A 27,703-nucleotide genomic window follows, 5' to 3' on the forward strand; every position below is an offset into this window, starting at 1 on the left:
CAAAAAGATACTGTGAGGCACAAACTCTTTTTTCATTGTAACTCAAGACTCAGCTTCCTACTCCACTACTTGAAATAAAGAGCAAAGCAAGACAACTTTAAAGCTTATTTGGCACTTCTTACTCTCTAATTTCCCTACCCCTCTTTTTTTTCTCATCTGGCAAGCATTTCAAAATTTAGCATGCAAGTTACATGGGTTCAATTCAATTCCTAGATTAGACTGTTAACCCTAGATATATAAACAACTTTCAAGCTCCAGTATGAGGGGTGTGAGCAACTCACAAGGTTTTTGTCCCTAAACCTTGCAAATTTCAAGAAATGCAGGGTCAAATCTGAAAAACCAGAATCTTATCCTTCTGGCAAAAGGCCAACATCCCTCCTCCATCCAACCCTTGATGTATGTACCTTCTCTGGGTCAGTGCCAGGTCGTCTCAGAATGCCCCCAGGAAGGCTGAGAAAGGGACTGAAAAGGCCAGAAATGGTGAAAAAAGTTTTGTAAGAAGAACACCCAATACCTCCAGCTGATTATATAGTGGTATCACTGAATAATTGCAGCAAAAGGTTTTCTGGGTCTGCTACAATCATGCAAATTCGGTTCAAAATGATTCACAAAGGAGTTACTAAATGAGCACTGACAGCCTTGTTTGCTAAATTTCATCCAAGCATCTTTCTCCCAATCTTAGAAGTATGATAATTGCTGAAGCCTCTGGTACTTCCCCATGAAAAACAAATTAGGCTTTAATGAAATATGCAATCTCATTCCATCATACTGAGGCAGATTCAACCCTGCTTAATATTCCACAGCTAGTACCAAGCAGCTTCTGGAATCCAGGGTAGCTCTGGCAGATGAAGCATCCCCAGCAGTCCGTAGGCGTTCGCCTGCCTCCCGCTCCATGCCAGGGATGCCAGGCGCGTGCGGAATGCGCGTGTTCCATCGCAGCAAAGCCACCTGTGCAACACCAGCAGTGGGCTGGCAGCAGCCAATGGGACTGCCCTTCCTAATGGATCCAGAGAGTCCTGAGTCTCATTGCTGAGATGTTTTTAATGGCTGCAATTTCATTTTGAATTTTTGATTCCCAAGTCCATCAACAAACATAGCAAACTATTAATTAGGATACAGTACCATCGTTTGAGAATAATTAAATAAGACTAAAATTACAACAGGTGTACACAGGCAGGCTGCAGTAAATCCTACACACTTACCTTGGGAATCCACATTTCAGTTGATTTCTGATGAAAGCTTATTCCATTTCACTTTTAACATCCCAGACTTTCAAGGCAGAAATCAAGCACACTTTTAAAGAGGTATAGATTACAAAAGGAGGGACTTTCCCATTCTAGCCTTCAGCTACTAAAACTGGACTGAATTTCTGAGCTGCATTAGATGTGCTAAGTTGACTTCCATAGAGTGAGGGCTTGCATTAGAAGTAATTATGATTTTTTTCAAGATCGGTGGTGATATCACTTCACATGCATGCCTGCTCCTTCTACTTTTTTTAGTGTTAGGCAAGGCTTTTTCTCCTTCCTAGTAGCTAAATCTAGAGCATAATAAAGGACTCTCTATTTAATTTTTCTTCTAGTAAGGCACTGCATTCCTACACAACTTCTGGGTACATTTTTTTCAGAACAAAGAAATCACAGTGCTTTAACAGGTAATGTAACACTTCACATTTTTATACGGCACTTTGAACACATACCATGGTGCTTACAGTAGCACCAACACAAAAATAAAACCACAGAAAAACAGTCTCCCAAGTGAGAACACAGTGGGAAAGCATGTATCCCTGAAGGAGAATGCTGTTCTATCACATTTCCAAACAGCTTTGTAAAACGAAGCCAGGCAGAATTAGCTATTATCCAAACACTACTTACTCGCAGAGCACAGTGTACTTCTCATTCCGAGTGCTGCTCCAAGGGGCAGAGAGGTCCCTAGTCTGACAATAGCCTGCTACCAGGTGGAAACAATTAAGGAAGGAAGCTCTCCTCCACTCAGCAAATTATTTCCTAGCAATCCCAACTAAAGCTTGTGCCACGACCTAATTTAACTACTTCACTTGCATCATGTCTCTGTCTTCCTGCAAGCCTAGGAAAAGACAACTCTGTGAACTCTCCTTGTTTCTCCAGAGTATTTTGATTTCTTTCCTTTGTTGTAATTGTAGCTGTTTTTAAAAATCAGTCTGCCTTCTTCTTGCATCAGAAAGCTGAAATAAGGAATATCTTTTTTGTTGTGTATCGGCCTAATTCTGTTTACTATCTATGTATTAACTTACAGCAGCTCAGATATAATAGCAGAGTATTTTCTTGGATTTTTAGATTTTTTTTAGACATAAAGAACAGGGGAAGGAAACAAGAATAAAAGATTATGCCACTGATTTTGTGATGATATTTTTCTAGTAATCCTGCTTAAAAAAGACTGATATTTGTTTGCACAGTAGATCAACAATAATGCTAGTCTCACTCTACCTTATCCTCTTTTTATGTGATAGTGTTCTCATCCAGTATTACTGGCAAATAAAGATTTTTAAAACAAAGGTTAATGTGATATATTCCGCATATTTTAGCAACACTATTTGGTCATCTCTAATATCTTTGTCCTCTAAAGCAAGAAACCAGTATCCACTCCTTATTAACCAAGATGATTATTTCTAAAGTTTAGTAGTAAACAACCATACTCAAAGGAGAGAATCCTCTCATGCATGTAGGAGAAGTAAATGTTCGAAAACATTTGACTGAAATACTAAACCATTATGAATGGAGACAGGGAAGAAGTCTCTCTGGTAATGAAAATCATTGAGCCTGCACAAGCTGCACACTTTTGTTCCCTCTAAACAATATTCTTACTCCCATAACAACTTTAAAATAGACCTAAATATCTTAAAAAGATGAATTTAGGCAAAATAAATCTTGCTTATACTGCTACTATGACATCAGGCTCAAGTTTTCAAATCAGAAATTCAGGGTTACACAGCAAGAGCTATCCTATCAGTATCAGCACTGCAAACCACTTACCCCCACACACACAAGAACATGCATAGCAGGAAAAAGTAGAATTCAAATTACTTCCAGTTATGTTTCCTCTTTATTCAATAAAAAAGGCATCACCATGTTTGCCAACATCAAAGGTAAGGAAGAATATCACTTCCTGTCTCTTTCTCAGAAACAGCTAAGGGAAGAGGATGAGGATGCAGCATCATGGCCTCAAGTGCAGATTTGTCACTCCTGAGTCTTTCACTGACATCCTGAATTTGAAGAGGAAGGAAAAGTCATCAGTACCTGAGTTAACATCACTTTACCATGAGTACAGATCCCCAGTGCATGTAGTAAAACTTTTAAGTCCAATGCCCTTAAACACACAAAGGTAACAGCAACAGAGAGAGCAACCACAGTCTCTGGATCTTATTTCCTAAGTGCGTGGACCAAAGGAAAAAAGAAAGGGATGAAAATAACACCTCACTTTGAAGAGATGAAGTAGGAACAAGGCAATTATGAATGGGACATGGGTAACAGCTCTTCCCCAGCAATGACTTACAACACCAAAGGAGCTGTAAAAAGCAGCAGCAGGAAACACAGCAGGGAGAACTCCAACACACTTAATCCTTGGTAAAGGGAGCCCAGCTTAGAGAGTCTGTGGAGCTTTTTACACCACCAGAGGGGCAGAGAGCACCTAATTACTTGCTATAATTACCAAAATTCATTAAAAAGGGAGTCCATTCTTCTGTCACCTTGAGAAAAGAGTTTTGGAGGGTTTTTTTTAGGGAGGGAGGAGGTGTCAAAATATATTTTAGTCCCATCAAAAAGATTACTAAGAGTCCTTGAATTTTACATCATCCTGAAGAACTGAACAGCCTTGTTCTGAAAATATGAAACATTAGCAAAACTGTCAGCCCCATAACATGATCATTGCTTTACTTCCTTGGCAACAAAAGAAACTTTTAATGGAAAGAGATTTAAAGTACAGTGTGCACATTCCTCTCCAGACTGCAAACTTTTCCAACAGACTGTAGTTACAATACATCTGCTGACTATCTCTTCTAGAAGGGATTTGTAAGGCCAAACAGGTCATACACAATTTAAAAGCTTACAACGCCACTCAATTAAAAGTACATTACTCTGAAAACAGGAGTTAACCTCCTCGGTTCTTCTTCATACATGTTCAGGAAAGAAACTCCAAAGAGGTCAAGAAAAAGTCCTTAAACAGAAGCAGAATTTGATGCAATCAAATTCTAAGCAAAAACTAAGCAAATGTATCTATGACTTCTGCTTACACACATCTGTGCTGGGGAAAATCCTACCCTGAAGCACAGGCACAAAAATTGGTGTTCTCCATCTGTGCATTGGACTGATGCTGGTTTAAAGCTGACAGTGTGCTCAGCCTGTTGTCTTCAATAAATAAATAAATGGAAGTGTTCTGCAAAAGGCTGCTCTTGCAAATATATCATCAACTATTAACAGAAGTACTGCAATAACTAAGCAGTACTGGCCTTGCACTGTCAGCAATACTGCTCAGCAATCCAAAATTCAAACCAGTACAAAGAAAAACTGAGTAAATACCAAAACAATAAAATACCTGTAAAAGAGGAAAAAAAAAAAAAAAACATTTGCCTTAAAGCACCTGCTAATAGGTCTGCCTGCATTACAGCCAGCAGTGTCCAGCTATGTCAATGCAAAGACACAGGTAAAGCTGCCTCACCAAAAGCACTTTTGTATCATTTTTCCCAGGTTCATTTTCAAAACTGTCATCAAAACACAGGGAATTAACAGCTAGTTCTTCCACAGTAAAGAAGAAAAATCCGAGGAAGGTTGAAATGCAGCACAATTGAAAAACCTAGACAAATTCAATACACACATCAGAGCAAAAATACAAAACAAATCCAAAAAACTAAAAAAGACCCAAACAAAACAAACAAAAACAAAGAACCCTCAAAATCTATGAAATAGACTGGAACCACAAAGTAAAGCTGTCGAGAAACTGCACTTTACAGAGGCTAAAAATACTCTCCCCCCTTGTACATTTTCTCCTCAAATAGGAGGAACAGATGTGAATTCAGAAGTTTCAATATTTGGGCAATTCTTCTGGTAGCAAGAATGCCACAAACTGGAATTCCTGAAAATTGCCCTGGAAAAGAGATTGTAAATCTGCAAGACCCAGAGATATCCACTGGACAGCAAAGTAAAGCTGCACTAGACTCAGTAAAGAATGGCTAAAGGAGGATTTGATTTAAGACCCCTCTCAGCATTCACAGAAGGACTGTGTGGCACACTAGGAGTTAAAACATCACTTTTCAAAGCACAAACTACAGTCAATATGGGAGAAAAGCCCTCTTCAAAATCAGGGTAAAATTAATTCAAACATTGCATTTGTATTCCTTTCTTTCCTGCCACTTGTTTCAGATGAAAAAGGAAAGGGATAAAAGACAGTCTCCCCTTTCCACTACATAAATGCTTATTTCTTGCTTTGAAAGAAAAAACAGAACAGACACATTAGGTTTTTTGTTGTTTTTTTTTTTTAATTAGAAAGCCATGAGGCACACACAGGAACAATCAATCACAAAGGGCTCTGTTTCACTCTGGGTTTTTTAATGGTGACAGGATGGTATTCATAACACTTTGTGCAAAAAGCACTCAGGTACTAATTTTTCCAAGATGCACCAGCAGTTCAGGCACTGCTAAGCAGGTTCCTATGCTCATGCCTGGGTTTTAGCTCTGGGCAGCCAGAAGCAAGTGTGGCTCCTGAGGTCCCCAGACACACTGTGAGTGGGTACCTCAGGCTGGTGCTTCTACCCGCAGCTTTTCAGATCAATACTGCCAGCAGCAGGACAAAGAGAAATGCTTCAAGACTAGCTGACTTTGGAGCTGAAAACATCTTCAGACAGGAATTTCTGATACCTCACTGAAGGGTCAAAGCAAAGCCGACACCGGCCACCTAATATCAAAGCCACAACCTAGAAAAAAAAACTAAAGGGAGGAAGACACATGTTTAATCTCATGACATCACAAGACTTTGCAAAAATACATTTCAATCTTGTACATGTAACATTCAACAGTTACACAGGGATTTATACTGCACAGAGAGGCTAAAGGTACAAAGGTTATTAATCCCAGTTCCTCAAAGAAGAGTGTTTGTAGGTTGAAATAATAAGGCATAATCTTTGTATCACCCCTGTATTATTTCTAGATATTGAAAAAGTTGCTATTAAACAAAGTGACATGGAAACTGCAGAAAAGGCAGTCTGCAATACCTACAACACTTGAAAAGGTCCATGTACCAGGTTCCAACAAAACTATTGAATTTGCCTAGCAGAGTGAAACATTATGTCAAAATGAAAAGAGAAAGTAGATTGCACTAATAGAAGTTAAACCTAGATTAATTTAAAATTAGAAGATTAACTTTTTACCTGTAGGAAAACAAATTATTTAACAGAAAATTATGTACACAAAGTGGAGGCAGTTAATCCAAGCAGTATGTTTTCAAGCTGTCTATTCAGTATTTATGGAATGATTTAATCACCGACCCTTCTCACTGCCAGCCTCCTCACATTGCAGATTATACCCTAAACCATTTCCAAAACATTTCAGTGGGGATGCTTTGTAGGACAAGAACTGAATCCACGGCAGAGCACCCTTCCTGAGTACAGTTAGTTCACAAATGCATGCTAAAGCTGAAAATAATAGGAGCAAAACTTTTAAGAGACATGTTTCCAGGGACAGTTAGGAATCATCTAAAATAAGGGATGTGCATTCCACTGAGCCTCACAAACAATACCAAATACAACAGGACCAACTCAGCAGCTCTGCACTTTTGATCTCTTGCTGCCTAGCACCCAGCTCCTCACCAGATATCCACTGAGAACACTTTCTGCATTGGATCACAACAGACAGCAGGTCTCAATCAAATTTGAGTACAACCTCATCTACAAACACCCACTTTTTCCCTCTAGCTGTCCCAAGCAGGGATGCCATCACAGGGAACTGCTGACACCACATCACTGCTCCACACCCCACCCACAGGGGTACTGGGGACAGGGCACATGCAGCTGGCATCCCTGGGGGACTGGTGATGGGGGGAGGACTGCCTGCCACTCATCCTTGGAAATCAAATCTGGGATTTGATTTTGACCCCTCCCTTAGCTGAAATAGGGCAATGGTACACAGGTTCAATGAGGATGATGTTGCTCATCTCCACCAGATCAGCCGGGGTCAGGGCCAGGTTTCCAGTGTCCCTGCAGCTTTGCTGAAGCCAGAGGAATCAAAGGGGAACTCTGACAGCTGCTGCAGGATTATCCCAGCAAAGCAGGACAAGCTGAAGGCTTTCAGCAAGGCCAACACACCAGTTCTGCAGCAAACACCCTTGGAAAGCAGCACATCCTCAGGACTGCAGATGCTCCAGATCTAAAAGGGCTCCTGACCTCAACAATGGGAAGACTCTCATAGATCTCCCTGGCTGGCACAGGTGTCCTAGAGAGTGTACTGCAGCTCATGAGCAAAACTGATGAGTAGAACACATTTTACATAAACACACTGGTTTCCTACTATTTTTCTATTTTATCATCTCATAGTGCTCAGTAATTTCATGTAATATAGAAGGGACATCATTACCTGTATTCACCAACACCAACCCTGACACTCATTCTGACCAAATACTTACAAAAGTGAGGGCAGCAGATTTCACAAATTATAAGAATCAATAAAAGCATCAGGTTTCGAGATGAGAGCAATGACATTTAAAGAATCCAACCCATCACTGAAGAAGCTTTCCTGCAAGACAAGACAAGTACAAGCTCCAAGCAGGTTTGTCCTTGGCCCATAGAAGGTATGATGTAAGAGTGAGGTAGGAGAGAATAAGTGAACACAGACAAAGCAAATGACAACAAAGAGTTTGTCATAAGATTTTAATATCTCTTTAAAAAAGATATATTAAAAAACAAACACAACATCACAAAAACCAGGAGACAGAAGAAAATTAATATTGACTTGTAGAAGATTAGTTGAGCTTGTATCACTTTCACAGTTCGTGGTCTATGATGATAAGAAATTGCTTTTATTCCCAAAATTTTTTTTCTGATAGTGTTTGGGTTTTGTTTGATATTGAAAACAAGCTATCCCTACAGATAAAAATGGAAAAAAAAACCCAAAAAACCAACACAAGAAGAAAATAATGTTAAAAAAATTAAAACAGAAAAAATTTGCAAACTACTACTGAAAAGTATGCACAGAATTATTTACCTAGAGAAAGCTATAGGCTAGTCTTTGTTAAAGATGCAAATTTTATTCAGTTAATCAACGCATGAGTGCAACTTCAAATATAACACTCTGAAGGCTCACATCACCACCTCAGGCTAATTCACAGATTAGCTGGTGGCACTACTAAAGATTCCAAGCTTAAAACCAAAGTAAATATTTATTAACATGAACCACTGCATTTTGATTCAGTGATTTAAGAAATATAACTACCTTCAAGAAATACCGAATCCCTTTTCTCCCTGAAAGAGGAAAACTGAATTTTCCAAAAGCTTTCTGAAACATGAAGGGAAAGTTATGAGCATGTGATATAAAAACATTACCAAAAGAAAAAAAAAAGTACAGCAATCTTTTATTAAGCACAATTAATTTTAATTGTAATAGTCAATCCTTTAATGATGGTTGATGAGAAACATTGCACACAATTTGCCTTCCTCACAACAATGCTCCAGATACAGATTTTCATTATCTCATCAATACCCATAGCATGAAGTAATCAGAAATAAATCATGAGCAAAATCTCTGAGATTTTTTTATGTCCTTGAAAAAATAGGACAGTCAACAATGTTTAGGCTTATACAAGCAATCCTACTAAGTAAAATAAAAAATGGGTAGGGGTAGATATGAAGTATGTTGGTTTTGGGTGGGGGCTTTTGTTCCAGAATAGGGGCCTGAACAACAAGGTTTTAGGGCTGGGATAGCTTCAGCTATTGTTTCTATAGTCTCTCAATTTCTATACTCTATATTCTAAATTTAGTCTATAAATTTCTAATTTCTATAGTCTCTCAAGGATGCAACTCTAGAAGGATTAGACTGCTTCAGAAATCATGTTATGATAATAAATTAGAAATTATAGAGTTTATGCTTTTGAACCACCCATACTGCAGATAAGCCATTTTTGGACTAAGTCTGGTGCTGGTCTCTCTCTCAGTTTTCTGGCTACATCTGCCCTGAAGATAGAACAAAAACTCTAGCACATGCCAGAAATATAGCTCAGATTAACATGGAAGCACAAAAACAATGCTCTTTTAGCTCAGACTCTGAGTATATTTAGATCTTGGAGGAATTCAAGAGTACGCACTGTCCATATGTCACCCTGGATGATTTCCTGCTTTCCCTCCTTTCTTAGGTTGGACAGAGATTGCAGTTGTTCCTCATATTTATAGAGTCTCCAAAACTCCAACTTAATCACCTTTAAAATAGAACATTATTGCTACATGAATGTAAGACAGTTAACCATAACAAGTGATAAAACCATTATAAAATGAACTAGCATTCCTGAATGCTCAGTATATTTTTTTTTTTTACTTTTACATATAATAGGTCTTGTTATTGCCTTCTGAATTTTGCCATTATCTACCTACCACTTGAATTGTTTTCACAGCATTACCTTGAGCTTTGGTGAGAGCAGCACTTCCAAGGTACAAGAAAACCTTCTCTGCAATTGCTACTGGCTCACCTGTGTCCCATTTCACATGCAGACCAGTTCTGCCACTAAGTACAAGGCCAATCTCACCATGCACAGAGCACAGATGCATTAGAAGAAATGCTGTTATCAGCTAAAGGTGAACACAGGCCATAGCCATTAACACTTCTAAAGCATTCCTCTTACCTAAGAAAATGGCATATCAAAAAAAAATATGGCAACAACACAAAAATCTCAGTATTTTCTTCCTGGTTTAAGATGAGAGAGGGAGATATACAAACAAGCTAATGGGGATGGGGAATACTATCGCCGTTCTATTTTTCATGGTAAATTGATAGGTCTAATTATGCAATGCATTTCTAGCAAAATCATGCCAACATTAAACATCAGGCAGTATACAGGGAACTACAAGAAAACTCATAAAGCTTCACTTATTGCTCTTGAGACCATTCACCAAACATTTCAGTAAAACTCCACACTGAGCTGGTCTCTGAATACATTAGTTGCGGCTACATTTAAAGTTTCAGACCACAAGTCTTGGAAGCGTGGGAGTACAATGTGTCTTTACAAATAATTTCTTCTTTAACGTAAAAATTAAGTTTTCTTTTGTCCTTGAAGCTAAGACATGCTAAGAAAGAAGAGCAAGTCCAAAAAGAGAGACAAAAGCCTATCTACCTGGAATTAAAAATGTGTGTCTACTATAACAATAACCTAAGCAAACAGGGAAAACTTGTTTAATTCATACAATTTAATCTTATAACAGGGTAATAAATGAATGCCATATGCTGTGCAGTGCCACATTTGACACTCACAGTCAGTTCTCATGTTGAGAGGGATTTGAAAACTTCTTCAGTATGAAGTATACAAAGCACAAGGCACAGGGCCACTTTTCGAGAGTTTTCCACAGCTTTATATCAACTATTTCTTCATAAACATAGCCCTAAAAATAGCCTTGTCTCTGATGATAGCTCAGCTTGGACTTCCATCCAAACCACTATTGCCAAGACGAGGTTAAAGCCTCACGCTTCATTAGCCATACAGCAGCCTTGGCAAGGGCCAGCTCAAAGCAGCAGTGCTCTGCATCATCACCGTCTGTCCCAAACTAGGAATTAGTGTGAGGAATAGCCAAAAAAGGCAGTCACAAAAGTGTAGCTTCTCTAGCAATCAAGCTTTTCCACAGCATCAGCTAAGTCTCTGTCTTCAGTCACATTGTTTTATCCATTTTCCTTTCCCAAACAATTTATCCCTTTTTTAGGCCATATTGTGTCTTTCTTCTTGAATGGGCCTAAATCTATCAAGCAAGTCATTGCTCATTTCTCCTACTTTGGTTCCAGCATCTGTTTTCTGTATATGTCTTAATAACTTTCTACTGTAGGAAACGAGAGGAGAAAACCACCCAGAGAGACAGAGAGAACAGGTTTGAAGAGCAAGATGAAAACACATGAAAGGCAGGAGTGAATCCCCAGAGACCTCTCTGGCTTCCCTGGTACCCTCTGACCAGATTATCAGCACTGATTGCTTACCCTCACTTACCCTACTAACAGTCATCCCTTCAGACCTGCTGACCATGCTGATGGCATGATCGATCTTAGCTTGTTTCCATCAAGCAAACAGGTTTAAGCAGTTTGACCCAGCCTGGCTTCCGACAACAGGAACAGCTGAGATTGCCAAAGCCTAGGGATAATGTCTCTCAGCAAAGACAGCAGCACTCATACTCTGAGAGCAATTCTTCTCACAGCTTGTCTGCTGGGCTTGGATCTTTTGCATCTCACACACCTAAGAGCCAACAAGGTCTGTATCTCGTTTTACCTTTTCTCTTGTCTTCTGTCTTACCTTTTCCTTTTGCCAGACCTGCCCTATTTGACACCATAATGTTTAGATGACTCTTGCACACTACTTGGTGTCTAAGACACAGGACCACTGCCCTTTTCCATGCATTACTCTTCTCATACTTTTCAGTCCAAAACTCCTTGGGGCAGAAAATCTCTTCTCAAGAGCTTCTGAAAGCACCCTAAGGTATTGCTCCCTACACAGTTGGATAAAGCAACTGAAGTGAATGAAATTGCATCAGTATTTTATCAGACTGAAACAGAAATGCTTTAAACCTTAAAAAAAAAAAAGGCAAAAAACAAAGACTGAGTAAGAAGTACAGAAGCATTTGCCCCAGTCATCTTCTGTGCACACAACAGCCAAAGAATTTGGTACCAGTGCCATACGTTCTGTTGCCTTGCTGCTTTACTTCTTTGCCTTCTTGCCCGCTACACCAAGTCTCTCCTCTCTATTCCCCAACAACAGCTGGATTGTGCAATCCACAGGGCAATGCAGCTGGGATAGTCCTTCTCCATTCTCCAAACACAGGGACACTATTAATCTCCAGTTCTACACCTAGCTGTGAGGAAAGAGAGAGCAAAGACAGAAGGAAATTTTGCAGCCTGGGTCTGACCTCACCTAGAAGGTCATGTTCCTCCCATCACTGCGTTCAATCCATGCACATAGAGAAAAACAGCCTGAGCATGCCAAAATGAGGTCACTCACAACAATGAATGGTAACTATTATTTTCTTAAGACCTCAACATTTCTCTCTTTATGCAAGTCCATTGTACAAGGGAGCAGGTTGAGCTTAAGTGAGAATTAGGCTGCAGCTTTTTAGTGTGCCCCAGGTAAAACAAGTGAGCATGCACAAAGGGGACCTGATAATATTATCCACACGTGCACTATTGTGTAACCGTTTCCATAGGCACAAAGGACTGTCAAGCTGCCATAAGACTTCATGCTAATTGCTTTGTGAGTGTTATGAAATGTAAATTAGAACTCCCTCAAAAACCTGGAAAATTTCACATACCTAAATCTCACAGGATAATAGGAGGGCAGTCATTCAATAATATTTCTCACCAAGAAATGTAAAATTAGGCTCTGCAAAGATGTTCTGCACAAAGAGACAGATCTGGTAGTGTATCAGATCAGTTGTTTTGATGCACATGCAGCTCCAAATCACATTTGCAAACTGGTGAAACATCTGGAGGGGAGAGCCTCAGATGGTGAGAACGATCACAATTATGGTAATACCCACAGCGTTTCTTTACCAAGTGTGATGTAAAATTAAGTAGTTAATATACATGATGATTAAAACAGTTGACACAATTATCAAATGCTGCATGACTCCTACCACTGAAAGGACAAGGTGGGGGGGTAATTTCTATTTTACCTTCCTTACTCCAAAAGAAAAGTCTCCTGTCACTAAGTTTTTCTGAATAATGAAGCATAATAATGATACTTATATGTATTTGTGCCAAAAAATATAAAATAAAAACATATTACAAGCACATCCCATAAACATTTTCACTGCTTCATTATTTAGGACCAACCAAGCATTTTATGAAATGTAGTTATTTATGATGTTTTATATACTGCATTTGTTTATGCACAAAATGGTTCCCTACTTCCTCACTGTGGCTCTTCATCGTTCAGCAGCAAGACAGGTCAGACTTCAAACTGTGTCGCAAGGGTCTTATTCTCATATCCTTGCAGGCCCTCTATCCTGCAAACACTCAGCCATGTGTTTAACTTTATGTATGCAAGTAGTCTCACTGAACTCATTCATGAAATTCTAGCCTTATTTAAATTGCCACAGGTTTTACCATTGATTCCATTTAGACCCAGATTTCATCTAATGGGACTATTTACATCTGAAAAGCTGAACACATGTCCAAGTGTTTGTAAAACTGAAGTCCCAACAGCAAAGACAAGGCACGCTCTGCCATTTTATCTCTTACTAGCATATCTTACCTACAGAATTATATGCTTTATTTTTGATTTTAACTAAGGACAAAATCTTCACTAAAGCAGATTATTAAGTTATATTTATCCTTCTTTTTGACTATTACTAAGCAAGTTATCATCTCCAATCCGCAGGAAATAGATAATGCATAATTAACTATTTCCTGCAGAAAAGCATAATTAACTTCTTTAAATTAAATAATTAATTTCCAATGCACAATGTTTCTATGCACAAACACTGACTCTGCTTAGCAGAAGAGTTCAGTTGTTCATTTGTACCTCAAAAAAGAATAAATTTTGGCAGCTACATGAATAACAGCTAATAAGGTGTAGTCTTCTTTCTTTAATTAGAACAGCAGAAATATTCAACCAATCTAAATTGAATTCAATTACATCAAAGTTTATTAAGTTTCTGAAGCAACACCTGAACTACAATCTCTGCATTTGCTTCCTCATCTAGTTTTATTTTAAAACATGCATAGTGTTAGCTGACCCAAGCTTTTTTCTTTTTCTGAACAGAAAAAAAGGAAACCCAAATATTGCAAAGTCAGAAGAGATCCTTCGCTACAGAAAGTAAAAATTTAGCAGTTCCTGATGCAATTCAGAACAATGACTAAAGAAATAGAACTCTTTAAACATAAAACAAACATATTGCTTTTTCTGATTACTTACTATACTTAGAAGTATGGTAAGTAATCAGAAAAAGCTTTTTCATACTACTTACTATATTTTTAAGCTCAGAAACCCCCAAGGGCATAACTGGATAATAATTTAATCACTCTGTTGGAAAAGTCACTGATTGCAGGGCCCATCCCTTTACTTTATCCATGACCTGTGCTTCTGGTGCTGATGTAAGATAGCATGCCAGTACAGATGGGATGAAAAATTATGTCTTTTTTTTTTTTGTGTGTATATATATATATATATATATATATATAGCTAGATGTACAATTAAGTATGCATATTAAATGCAACCATCCTGTTATGAAAAGGGTTCTTTTGCATCTTACAACACAAAATACACCACAACAAGTAGTCCTCCTTGAGCACTTATTCTACAAGTGTGCTCACTTAGTCTTGGCAAAGCACTACCTGGTACAACTTCGGATTCATTCTTAGAATTATCACAGTATCTGCTCTTTCTTAACAGGATCAGTCTCTGCTACTGCACAGACTTTATATAGGATTTCAGTCCAAGAAAAACACGGAGGGAAAACAAACACTCTCCACTAATACAGCATACAAGAGTATATAAAGCACAACACTGTACATTTCCATACTCTACATGCAGATGTTTCCTCATGATTTCTTATCTTGAAAGAAGTATGCAAAATAAAGTGCTCTCAGTGCCCCTGTTCAAGCAAAAACCTTCAGCCATCACTCCTACTGTGCCACACAAAGAACAGCTGTCCTTAAATCCTTGACCACACCAAGATCCAGTGCAATCTGTATTTTGAAGCAGAATTGTTTCAGTTCCACTAAACAAGCAGGAAAAAAATTTGATAAATTATTTTAATCACCCTCATCACTGAAAATTCTCACCTGCATCACTTGGACTTTTTCCTTACAGAAATACTTACAGATAGCCTGAGGCACAGGCATTAATAAAATAACTCTTTATTCTGGAATCTTGTAATCTTCCCCATACTTACATTTACCTGTGTCTTAGTTCTTTATTTTTATGCTTTAGAGTCATTTTACTTATTCAGAAAAGAGTACCCTAACATTAGGATTCAGTAGTAAGAAACTGAAGTTTAAATCATTTTGCTGTAAAATAAACTCCTGTGCTTTTTCACATCATTAACAATTAGAGAGCATAGCGTCAACACAAACTGAAACCCCCTGCCTATAGTAAGCTACAACACGGAGAACAACAAAATCTACAAATTTCAGTCTGCAAGATGTTCAGAACAAGCCAAGCACAGAACCAAACTGATAAACTGAAATACCACCAACTGTGCCTAACAGAGTGGTACCTTGCTCCAAGCTACTGCATCCAAGCCTTTCAAGACACGTGTGGTACTTATCACCATGGTACCTGCAGATCTGTACTATCCAAATTTCCTGCTTTAAGAAGCCTTCTTCTCTAACACTGTTGTCAAGCAGCACCAAGATCCAAAGCTGCAAAGATGAGCAAACCTTTTTTCCTGCAAAACTAGTTTATTTCTGTACATATCAAGCCAACAGCTCAGAATTACAATAGGGTTAACACTTATCTTAGCGATATATGGACAAAACACAAAAGAAGTATTCCGATACAGTTTGTATTTTCATCATTAACTCCAGTTACTCAACTCCATCAGGGTAATCCCAGGTTCCACTCAGAACACATACAAACCTACCCATTCAACATTAAACAAAACTGATTTAGTGAGACTTTCACAGAATTGCAACTTTTAGGAAGGATCTCTGGAGGTCATCTAGTCCAAGACGCACCACACTCCATTCAAATAAAGCAGGTTCACCTGGAGCAGGTTGCACAGGATTGTGTCCAGGTGGGTTTTAATTACCCCTGGAGGAGGAGGAGAGTCTCCACAACTTCTCTTGTCTTTTAATCAAAGCAAGTACAGTGCTACAGCAAAGCACACTCCAGAGAAACCAAAACTGCTCTGGCTAAGCAGCATCTAGACACCTCATAGTTCTTGGTGAAAGGGAAATCATATAAAACAAGTTCTTTTCTTAAAGCCTAAGCCATCATTTCAAAATAGCCAGACCCCTTATGAAAGCTTGAACCATCCAGCACAACAGACGGTCAAAGATGTGGCTTCAGCTGCCACAGGTTTGCCATGATAATGAGCAGGAACGGGGAGGGAAGGAGCCAAGCAGTGACAGATTAGTGACTTGCAGCATCACTCAGGGCCCATCCTGACACACAGCCCCAGGCTCATTTGGGTGCAGCAGGCACTCCTCTAAGGCTTCACCTGCCAGCCATACTCCATAAGCCACATCACCACAACCATCTCCATAGCAGGAGCTGCTTTCAACAGCCAGGCAGAGCAGGAATGTGCCTGGCAGCAAACAGAAGCACAGACAGAACTCCAGGAGATCCAGCTTGGCTTTGTCTTTTTTACCATGAGTGCAACAATGTGAGGAACCATTTTCTTTGTGGCCTTTCCCCATTGTTAAGTCCTTCATCTTCTGGATAAAAGTATATTTTGAGAACTCTCCAGAAGCGTGATGTTTATTAAAGAGAAATACTAACATTTTTAAGAAGCCAAGTGATTTACATGCAAGAGATGAGTAATGTACTGTGAAATGGAATAGAACATATAACTACTCTTTTCACAAAAATAGAAAATTTATTCAAGTACACTGGTGTTACAAAGAAGCTACAAAGAACTGTGCTAAAAAATAAGAGCTGCTAGACACAAAAATGCCATTTGATTAAATTTTTTCATTATGCTTAGTACATTTTCTTTCAGCAGGCTTTATTTATACAGCCATGCAGCATTTAAATTATTTTTTTGGCACTGGAACCTTAATTCAGATCAAAGTGATTTTAAAAGCCTAAGTTTTCTTCTCCTTTAATTGTAAAAATGTAAGACATCAGAAGTTTAATTCTAAATAATTGGTTAAAAAAAGGAAACCTTTCTTCTGTGACTAATGCTAATTTTGCCAGAGCAACACTCTTTTCTTACTTTAAAAAAAAAAAAAAAACCAAAACAAAACAACCCCCACAGACAAAATGACCTTTAAAAGTTTCCTCAAGTACAATTGAAACTGTCTGAAGAAAATGAAACACATACACTGAAAATTCATGGAATTTATTACAAAGAAATTCTTGTTATAATTCAAGATTTTGCACTTAGGAAATACATAGATATAAGCATACCATACCGAGAAGTATCTTCCCAGGAGGTGTACCGTGCTTCTTTTTGGCATGAGAGCTGGAAGGAGGCCTGGAAAGCCAAAGAAAGGATAGCAGAATGGGAGCAACCTTGCTAGAGACTCACAAACCCAACTTCCAAACCAGAAATTATTTCAGAGCGTTGCCCAGGATGATTCACCAACTAAATACTGGCACCAAAAAGGTCAGATGGGCCAATACAGAGAGGCTTAATCCAGGATATAAATATTCTTATCATTTTAGTGATACCTAGAGTGCTGATGTAAAACACACAAAAGAAGGTTTGTTAAGATCCTGCCTCATATGTGAGTCTAATTTCTTCATCTTCTTATTAAAATATTAAAACTATCAACATTGTTGCTACTACTAAGAGGCAATATCAAATAAATACACTATCATATACAAGAGAAGGTATGACAGCACCTTCAGTGTCCCATTACTATTGGAAATGAAAGGATAAAATAAGTCACAGTGTTCCTTCAATTTTTCTTTATTTGAAAAGAAAAAGATCTATTTTTAAAAAGTATATGAAGCATGAAAAAATGAGTATAGCACAGAAGGTTCATAACCTACAGAACAACAGCTGCAAGTTCCACCCACAGAGTCACACCCGACACAATATGGGCTCCTACTTCAGTAAGAGAAATCCACAGTGATATTTGGAAACAGGAAACTTAGGAAAGTTACTCTAATGGCCAGAATTGACTGCAGGCATCTCATCTGAATTTCCAACTGGATCTAATCCTCTTCTCAAAGTAGCCCAGTACAAGTCCCCTCAAACAAAGGAGCCAGCCAAGCATAACTGATTCTGACCCAGGAAAGTTGACAGGCTGTGAAATGAAACCAAGAAGATTCCAATGTTTCCAAAGTGCTGCAATATCACAAAGACTAAAAATACCAACAGGATCAGTCTGCAGAGGAGAAACTACTAAACCAAAAGGAAGACTTTTAAGTGTATTATTTAATGTGCTCCTTTGCAAATTGGGCAGCAAGAACCTCCCATGTATTTTCAAAGGCCCACCACTGAAAACTCACTCTGAAAACAGTATCAAACTATATACTCACACAAAAGACTTGGAGAAACAGAAGTGGCAGACTTTTGAAATTCCCACTTCAAGATTTCATGTGAGAGACTGAAACAAATAAATCATTTACAAAAAAAAATTTAAAAAAATCAAATTATCCTGGATCCCAGATTAAGAATGCCAGTTCTTCCCAGTTTGCCTCCAAGATGTTGGTTATTATTTAATTAATAGCATGTTTCAATGCAAAGCGTCTACTAAAACCCTGTCACATGTATAGGTATTAATATAGTATAGAACTCCAACTCGACCACTCACAACCTCACTTAGAGCAGGTTGAACCTTAAGCATGCTACAAAACACCTCTGGGAAACATCCTGGGGTAAAATGCAGGCACAGGAATTACAACATACATGGCTCCAAAACCAGTCACACACTGAATATTTACGATTGAAATGACAATGGGACAGACCTCCTCTGCCTGCCTTCTAGAGGTAACTTCAGCACACAGCAATCTTTTCTACACACAAGCTGGTTTCTTCCTGAAGTCTTTCATCTCCTGTTGGAATCTGGATGAAGACATATCAAGGGGCTCTTTGAGCATAATAAATGCCTGGATTTCAGGGCTTGGTTTTAACTGTGATATTCCACAATAAAGGGCTTGGCTGACCCTTATCTACAGACAGGTTTTTATTTTCCTTAATTCTTAAAGATCTTTATAATGGACAACATCCAGTGACTCAGAGGTTTTTCCTCTTCCCCCACTAAGTATTTATGTCACCTTAAAACTGCTTCAAACATCAAATTTAGGAAACTATTTTCAGTGGAAGAGTATTTTTAAGTACTTTACTCATACACTGGAACTCCATGCTGGCTTTTTTAGTATCAAAGTAAATAGCCATCACCAACTTCAAAAGTGGCTGAGAAAACATAAAAGCTATTTTAAAAAGCATCAACTGAGAAATATTCCTGCATAGAAATTGGAGGCTGGATGCTGCAAAGGCACTCCTGATCCATCATGACACTGGAAGCCCACACACTTAGCCAAGCACCACCTCCTAAATAAAAATACCTGATTCACAGAGAGCCATACCACTTTGAGATACATTCCCTTGTATCAGAGGGAGAGAAAAATCTTGGACAAGCAGTTAACTCAAGTTACACTTAGAGCAGGCAGCCAGGCAATTGGAAACACTATGTACAGAAATTAAATGCTATCTCTAAGTTGAGGCTGCAGATAAACACTTGTGGTATATCTTTTAGTTAGGTATTTGAGAGTGTTCAGAGACTGGTTTCCCACTTAAGCACTGAGTGCAGGTGATTCTACAGCAATGATGTGGAAGTGGCACACTGGAGTCTGGCTCCTGGGCCCAGCTTCCAATATTAACTGCTATATGTAAAAAGCCATAGAGGTGAGAAGACTGCACAGAAATCTAGGAAGGGCATTGGCTCCTGTTGAGTGGGTTTGTTTCCATGACAATTTTGGTCATTGAATAGTGACCCTGTTTCAAGAGTTCAAGTCTTTTTTAGGATTTAAGTATGCAAATTACCAAGCTGCATGAAAATAGCATACAGGCACTGGCAGGGACTTCACAGCAATAGTTCTGCTACCAATTACTGCGCTGTTCCCCTGAATGAGAATTGGCCTAGCCAACTGAAGCATGTAGGAGCTAAAAATCATACAATCCTCTCATTAGCAAAATAGCCTAGGGTAACACTAAATTCAGAAACACCCATCCTGGACACAGGATGCTAAATTCAGAAAAACGTGTCCTCCCTTGAAACCCAGGTCAGAGGTCAGGGCAGGGCTTCTGGGGTCTACTGAGAAGTTGGTGAATAATAAAAGATTCCACAGATCAGTCCAGTCATCTAGAAGCAATGGTTTGTACAATCATATAGAAAATCCCCATTCAGTCATCTGTCAGTCTCTGGCTTGCTGGGCCAGCTGGGACTGGGAGTGCTGCTGAGGCCAATGTGCTTAAATCCTGGACAGAAGGAAATGATCTGAGGCAGTCAACAGTGACCCCTGTGAATATATTAAGGAGCCTTTGTGGCAGACTAATAGCAAACCTGTCTGTTGGAAGAAAGATGCCATAAAAGACAGGGTCTCAAATTTTAGCATACAACAGAATTCTGCTATTTAATATAATGATAGTATATATACCCAAAGTGTTTTTACAGATTACATCGATTCTTAACAGTTTTTTTAAGCATTGATATGGGCCAATTGAATAAACTACTGGACAAAAAAAAATCAGAATAAGATAGACAAAAAATCTTATGCTGAAAGCACAATATTTCCATTAAAACAAAAAGCAATTTAAAAGATGAAGAGGTAAAGGAAATAAGGGACATGAAGACAATAAACGACTACTATTTACCTCCAACTGAAACCTGCCACTATTCTTGAAAAATTTCCTCAGCAACTAGGACAATGAAGGCTAACAGAGTAATTCACAGTGTCCTAGGAAATACAAGGATTAGTATTCAAGGAAGCCACTTTTACTTTTTCTCCCTCTCGAAGCTTAACGAGGCCAGGAATGGTCAGTGAAGCATCATGAGGAACGTTCCCGAGTTACAGAGGCTGGGTCACAAAATTTTATTGGCTTCAAACAGTTTGATTTACCAATTTTCTTTTTCCTTGAAGTAAAACAGAGATTGAGAGATTACTTGATCCTTGGCTGCTGCCCCAGTGATCCAGCTTGTTTCTTTGTTTCACAATCAGCTGTCATACACAAACAGCAGCAACCCTGTGCTAGCCTGAAGCATCCTCTGAAGACAGAGCCAAGTGCATGTCGCTGCCTTTGGAGATGTCATGTCGCTGCCTTTGGAGATGTCTGTCATAAGCCATTCACAGGTTCACAAAATATTGCAATTGTCCTGAAGTAACAAACGGAGCAGCAGTGTTGACACGCTAAGTAATAATTAGGATGCCAGTCCAAAGAAACACTTTCCTCTGACTCTTCAAGTTTCATTCACCAACAGGCTAGCCTTTGGGGAAAAATGGTTTAGTACGGAGCTCTGCAGAGGGTGAAACTGGGAAAGAAATTGCAAAATTGACACCTTCTTACTAGGGAGGGACTGCCTGTACAAAAAATAACAGATCTTAACTCTGGATGACCATCCCGAGACAGGATAAGCACCTGATCTAGCAGATGTGAAATGAAATCCGACTGCCATCCTGACTTAAACAACCTGCCCACAGAACAAGCTCCCACTCAAAAGGATCATAAGGAGAGTTTATATCGTCAGTCACCCCAAGGAGAAAAGCAGAAGGAGTCAAAGGTTGCCAAAGCCTAAGGCAAACAATAGGCTTCCACAATCAAGAGAAATTTCAAAATTTATTTTAAAACTTTTAGCATAAGGTTCAGGTCTCCAAATAAAATGCTTCCACCTTTCAAACAATCATTTCAGACAAAAATTAGGGTTAAAAGAACAGATAAGGAAATGGGCACTTTTAAAAGGTTTCTTTTCCAAAAAGCAGACAGTTATCCCAAAATCTGAGTAGAAACGATAAAATATACAGAAATCTTTTTTTTTTTTTTAATCGAACATAAAACACTGGCCCAAAGAACAGATTGACTTCTACATAAGTAACAATAACACTAAGCATCTCTGCCTTCAGATTTAGTCTCTTTCTCCAGCTTTTTTTTTTGGAGCAACTCTCACCACAGGTTGCCAGCAGTCTTGCATCAGTTTCAGCATCAAATATTTCAGCTGAAGAAAGAAACTACATAAACAAACAAACAGCAAAGTCTGATTCAGTCAGCTTCACAGAAAAAAAAGAATAAAAGAAAGAAACGAACCTAGCAGCAAACAACAAGGGAAGGGCATGCTTCCAGATGAGGGAAGCAAAGGAGCTCTAATTCATCACTCTTGCAGCTATCAGATGGTTAACAAATTGAGATGAGATACTTCTGAGCCTTTCAGCGACTTTCGCTCTGGCAAACTTAAAGGATTCAGAAGTGCAGCTGGAATACATATGGGAGATGTTGGAGAAAGTTGAACACTTGAATTTGTAACTCCATTGTGTGCTGGAAGAACTTCCTGCAGATGAGGCGCATCCCGTCAGCGACTCAGGGAGACTCTCCGTCTGCTAACAGGCATGAATTTATCCTCTGAACCAGCTACCAGAAGTGACATGCTTTATGTTAGTGTTACATATGCAACAAGAATCTTAAAATAAAGCCAGTGGGGACATAATTTCTTTTTTGCTTTCTGTCATCTCTATACTACAGTAACTTAAATGGAAAAAAAACAAAAACCAAAACAAACCACCCACTGATATTTTGGATGAAATTAAGATTGCACATTTGGATCAAAGTGTTTCATTCAACATAATTTTTCATGCAGAAACCTTTTTTAAATCAAAAGCCAAATACATATTTAGGTTATGCTCAACATTTAAAAAAGAACTGGTATTAATACAATATTATTGTGTCGGGTTCATCCCATTATACAATCAGTTGCCAGTTCACTTGCTTAATACTCAGCTACAACACAAACTCAACTACAAACCTTTACTACACAGCCTAAGTTACTCAAGCATCTTCTCTAAGTTATCTTTACTCCTCTATGAATATGTTAAAACTCCTGTTTCATATAAAAATTATCTTTATGGTGGTTTGAAATTAGCAAGCAGAAGATGGAACAGAGGGGACAAAGGGAAAACACTACAGAGAAAGCACACAGGCCCCTGTATCCCCATCATCCACCTCCTGGAATTCAGAAGATTGCAGGTACCTGTAAACTAGAGCTACTAAAAGCTACTGGAGGGGCGCACTCAGAGCTGAAAAATTGAGAAGACGACAAAAAAGGGCCATAAAAATCACAAATGTAAATTAATAATCAAATATACACACACAACAAGGAGACAGATGGCAAGTAATTTTCCCCAGTGAACTTACACTTGTTCTTCTAGTGCACGTATTTGGGTCACTTGCTAGATTAAATCTCATGTGGCAGACCCAACAGAGGTACTGTCAAATGTGTATGGGCTCAGCCTGTTTTAAAATGATGCAAGTCTGACACTTCAGGGTGAAAACATTTAACAGGATTTTTGCAACACAGTCTGGAATATAGCCCAGCGACTTTGCAACAGGACTGATGGATATTTTCTACCATCAGCAAGGCTGCCCCATTCAGGCCTGCTAAATAAAATGCAGTGTAAGCTAGAGAAAGTTGGTCTGTGCTACCAAATTTCATGGAAGAGCCCTACACAGACAGAGACAAATCTGTACTCATTTTCCAGAACACTGATTTTGACAATGTGTCACTGAGACAATACATCACTCAAGGTTAAAGCTTCCTACCATACTCCCCCTAAAATATGCCTTTCTTCTGAGATTTAGAAGAAAGGACCACCTCAACAGATGAGCTGCTTCTGCCATGTTTACTGTAACAATGCATGACCTCGGATACACAGAGCACTAAATCTTCCCCTCCCCAGCCATGCACTGACAGTGACCTGTCTTAGTCAGCACAGGCCACATGAAGGATGACAGCTTCCATGTAAGGCACTCGCAGGTCAAATTGCCAGGTGGGCTGGTGGGGCTTAAATGGCAGGCAAAAATGGTCATGCCTATGTGCAAGCCTAATTGCAGCAATGGGTCTCCCTCCTGTAAAACTGGTAGACACTGGCATGAAACACAAACTGTGTGTGCAGAGATTAGCCCCCCCCCCCAGCCTTTAATCTGGCAAGAAACTGGATTTAACACGGTGCAAGAAGCAATATCTTCAATACATCTGCAGGAATGGAAATTTCATTCCTCTCTACCCTGTTACCAGTTTCAAGATGATTTTGCTTAACAATAAATAAACCTTTATTTACAAACAATGTGAGCTACAGTAGCATTAAGTATTCCCCCCCCTTCTTCATTCATCTCTTGTTTTGGGTTACTGCATACCACATTCAGCTTAAAATAAATAAGTAAAAAGAGGGGGGAAATATATCTATTTGCTTCTAGCTCTAGCTGAACAAGTAGGTTTTGAGCTGGGGAGGTGAAACTCCAAGTAATAATCCACACACGTAACTAGAAATTATCACAGCTGTCTGTAAGAATTACGGTGGCAGGGATAAGGGTGGCAAAAGCTTATGTTTTCTAGGTCTACATCTATAGAACAAAAAAAAAAAAACCAAAAACATCCAACAACACTGGTGTTTGTGTTTAGAAACTGACTAGAAACTGACAAGTGACACTTTCATTCAAGGTAAGCAATAAGTCAACTGCTCAAAAATATTGGGATTGCACTGACTACATGCAACATATCTGCTTAGCCCAAAAGAAACGAGTTAAGCAGATTAATGACAAAAAGTAAGAACATGTATAAAGTCAAAGCCCAGACTACAAGCAAGTTTGTTATATCACTGTCCATAGAGTCCTTAGTTTGGTGCCATGCTGCTGCTAAAATATTACATCTTACCACTGGAAAATTGATTTTGCTATAAGAAGTTTTATGATGCCACTTAATCTTGCCCAACCTACATAAAAAAATACAGAAAGCAATTACAGACACCCTTTATGTAGTAAGTTTGATCACTATATTAAAAAGAGAACAGTTGATGTAATTTCAATATAATAGCAAAGGAAGTAGAATAAAAACCATGGCAATATGCTGCCCTCCTGAAACAAGACATTGCTGGTTCCTAGCTCAAATGCACAATCTTGGTTCAGTTCAAGTTAGTAGCATGATCCATCTCCTGCATGTGTCCTGCAGCTCCAGCATCGACCTCCTTTTCTACTGTTACATTTCAAGCCAGCTCCTGCGGGGCAGCAAGATTCTGTGATTACACTTAAAAGAATACTCTGAGTCTGAGCCTGCCTCTTTGAATAGATAACCCTTTCTAGTTCAACAATTACTAGCACGAAACAGCCCTTTCTGCCTTGTCCCTTCCTGTGCTGCAATTGAAAAACATCCTAATTAGATGACCCCACATACAGATATGCCATTAACTGGCTTTTACAGCACTCTATTCAATGCCTAAATCTTAGCTACAATGATGAGAAGTACTTTATTTAGTTAGGAGGTAAACACATTAACACAGCAATCTTTTAGAATACCTTTTAAACAATGTGAGATTAGTACTAGCAAAATCTGTGTATGATTATCTTTTCCACGCTTTCAGAGATGACACTCAACAATTTTTTTCTAACTGTATTAAAAAAAAACACTCAGGCAAGATCAAGAGTAACCTTGACCTCCACATCAACAGCACCAGAAAGTACTTCATACTGCTTTCCATGCCTAGTCCATTTGAACTGGCCAGCAGGACAGGCTTTTAGGCTTGTGCTTGAACAACCCAGGTTTTGCCCAAACATTGCAATACATGCTATGTAGGGTTATGTAAATATTCCACAACTCCTGCAGTTCTTAACTATAACAAGGAGATTTAAAATAGCATCACTGTATCAAAATATTCACTACTTCCTATTGATCCAACTCAGACCTCACATTTCAGGGAAACGGTAGACTTTTCTCTTTTATTGTTTTTGAATGAAGCGTCAAAACTTTCAAATAGGTTTAAGAAAAATCACTTAGAAAATTGGAAGACTCACAGAAACCTAAACCACTTAATTGCTCACAGGGCTTCAAGTACATGTAAATGACCTGGAGGGCTGAAGCCTGAATTGCCACATTCTGCAGCCAACTCTGTTCCCAGCCAGAGACCTATACCAGGACTAACACTTGGCATTTGCTTCCAGTATAATAGGTTTAATAGTAGCAAGCCATGAAAACAGGGGGGAGTATTCTGGAAGCGGTGACAGATCTTAAACGCGGCAGGTGCACTGTAATACCGCTTAAGGGAGGAAAATTCCAAGTTTAGTAACTAATTACTGCAGGACAGGCAGGTTATTTTCCAAGGCAAATACCTAATCAAAGACGCATCTGACCCTTTCGCATCCCATCAGCGAACCGGGAAGTTCAACTCATCATCCTGATCAGGCACATCCCTCGTCCCACCTCGCCGTGCTTCCTCCCGTTTACTCCTCTCACACCAAAGGCTCCAAGGCACCAACCCTGCCTGACAGCTGCTCAGGGAGTTCGCTGGCACCGTGAACCTGAGCCATGCCGTAAGACCCTCCGCTCTCACAGCCACCCAGGGCACTCCTCGCTCGCTCCCGCACGGGCAGCCCCGCACGCGTGGCCAGCCGCCGGCTCCCGCGGGATTCCAGCCGCGCCGCCGGGATGGGACGAGGCCGGGAGAGCCGCCCCGGGCCGGGCCGGGCCGGGCCGAGCCCCCCACCCACCCGGCCCCGGGGCAGACGGTCTCCGGCCTCAGAGGGGAGAGGCTGATGAAACGCTGTCAAAGTCAATCTCGGCTCACTTTTTGGATGGTTTAATTCCAATGGAGCATGAATCACCCCAGGACGGTTAATAAGTTTAGCCAGGCGTGCTGTTCTCCCTAACAATACATTATAATTATGCATCTGTTTTAAATGCGATCAGATTAAGTCACCGGAAAAGGCACAAATCGAAATTTCCCCCGACTAAGAACAGCGCCTTTCCGCAGCTCCGGCGGGCAGGTACGGCCAGGAGAGGAGCAGGTGGGCAGCCCGAGCCAGCCCAGCGGCGCTCCGGGCCGGCGGGGCTCCGCTCCCCGCGGCCGCCCAGCGCAGCCCGGCAGCGCACGGCAACTTCCCGCGGGCGCTCGGTGCCGGCGGAGCGGGGGAACGGGACGGGAGGCAGCCGAGCACCCCGCTGACACCGCGCATGAGGGACCAGCCCAGGACATGCCAACTTGGATCGGCGGGTCCCCGCCCGCTGCATGGGGCCGGAGAGGACTGAGTCCGAGCCGTCAAAGCTCCGGGACCCTCCGGCGCCGCCCCGGGCACCAGGAGCGGGGCGGCCGAAGCTCTGCTCCCGACAGGTGAGGAACCCCCGCCCGCCCAGCCCCGCCGCTTCCCGCCCTACCTGTCATCGTAGCAGAAGTCGGCGCTCAAGGTGTTTAAGTATAGGGCGAGCCCCAGGGCACTGCTCAACAACTCCGCGATCATCTCTCCGCCTGCCTCCGCCGCCGCCGCCGCCTCTCGCACCGGGGCAGCCTCCTGCCCTGCCCGGCCTCCCGCTCCAGCCCCGCCGCGCCTGCCCCTCGCGCCCCCCGGCACCGCGGGGCGCCGCTCCGCGCTCCGCCGGCGGCCACAGCCTGACGGCGTCCCCCGCTCCGCCGCCCCTACCCCATGGCAGCGGGGCGATCGGCGGCGACAGCGCAGTGGGCTGAGCGGAACGGGACTGAGCGGAGCGGGGCGCGGCTCCGGCTCCCGCCTTCCTCCCGCGGCGCCCCGGCGCTGCCGCAGCTCCGTTCTCCGCCCGCGCCCCCCTCGCTGCCGAGCCGGCCACCGCCGCCGAGGCTCTGGGAGCGCCCGCGTGGGGCGCCCCGGGCTCCCACCGCGCC

The 27,703-nt window shown here is 40.6% G+C and overlaps 1 protein-coding gene across 1 annotated transcript in view; it reads right to left on the reverse strand.

Annotated features, from left to right (window-relative positions):
- The window catches only part of TMTC2 (transmembrane O-mannosyltransferase targeting cadherins 2), a 233,977-nt gene extending 206,615 nt beyond the window's left edge, over nucleotides 1-27,362 (reverse strand). The window contains exon 1 of the mRNA XM_066550550.1: nucleotides 27,223-27,362. Coding sequence (XP_066406647.1) covers nucleotides 27,223-27,305 — 83 coding nt within the window. The 5' untranslated portion in view covers nucleotides 27,306-27,362. The remainder of the gene's footprint in view (nucleotides 1-27,222) is intronic.
- Nucleotides 27,363-27,703: the final 341 nt, after the last annotated feature.

Source organism: Molothrus aeneus, chromosome 5, assembly GCF_037042795.1.
Source record: "Molothrus aeneus isolate 106 chromosome 5, BPBGC_Maene_1.0, whole genome shotgun sequence".
Taxonomy (NCBI): Eukaryota; Metazoa; Chordata; class Aves; order Passeriformes; family Icteridae; genus Molothrus; species Molothrus aeneus.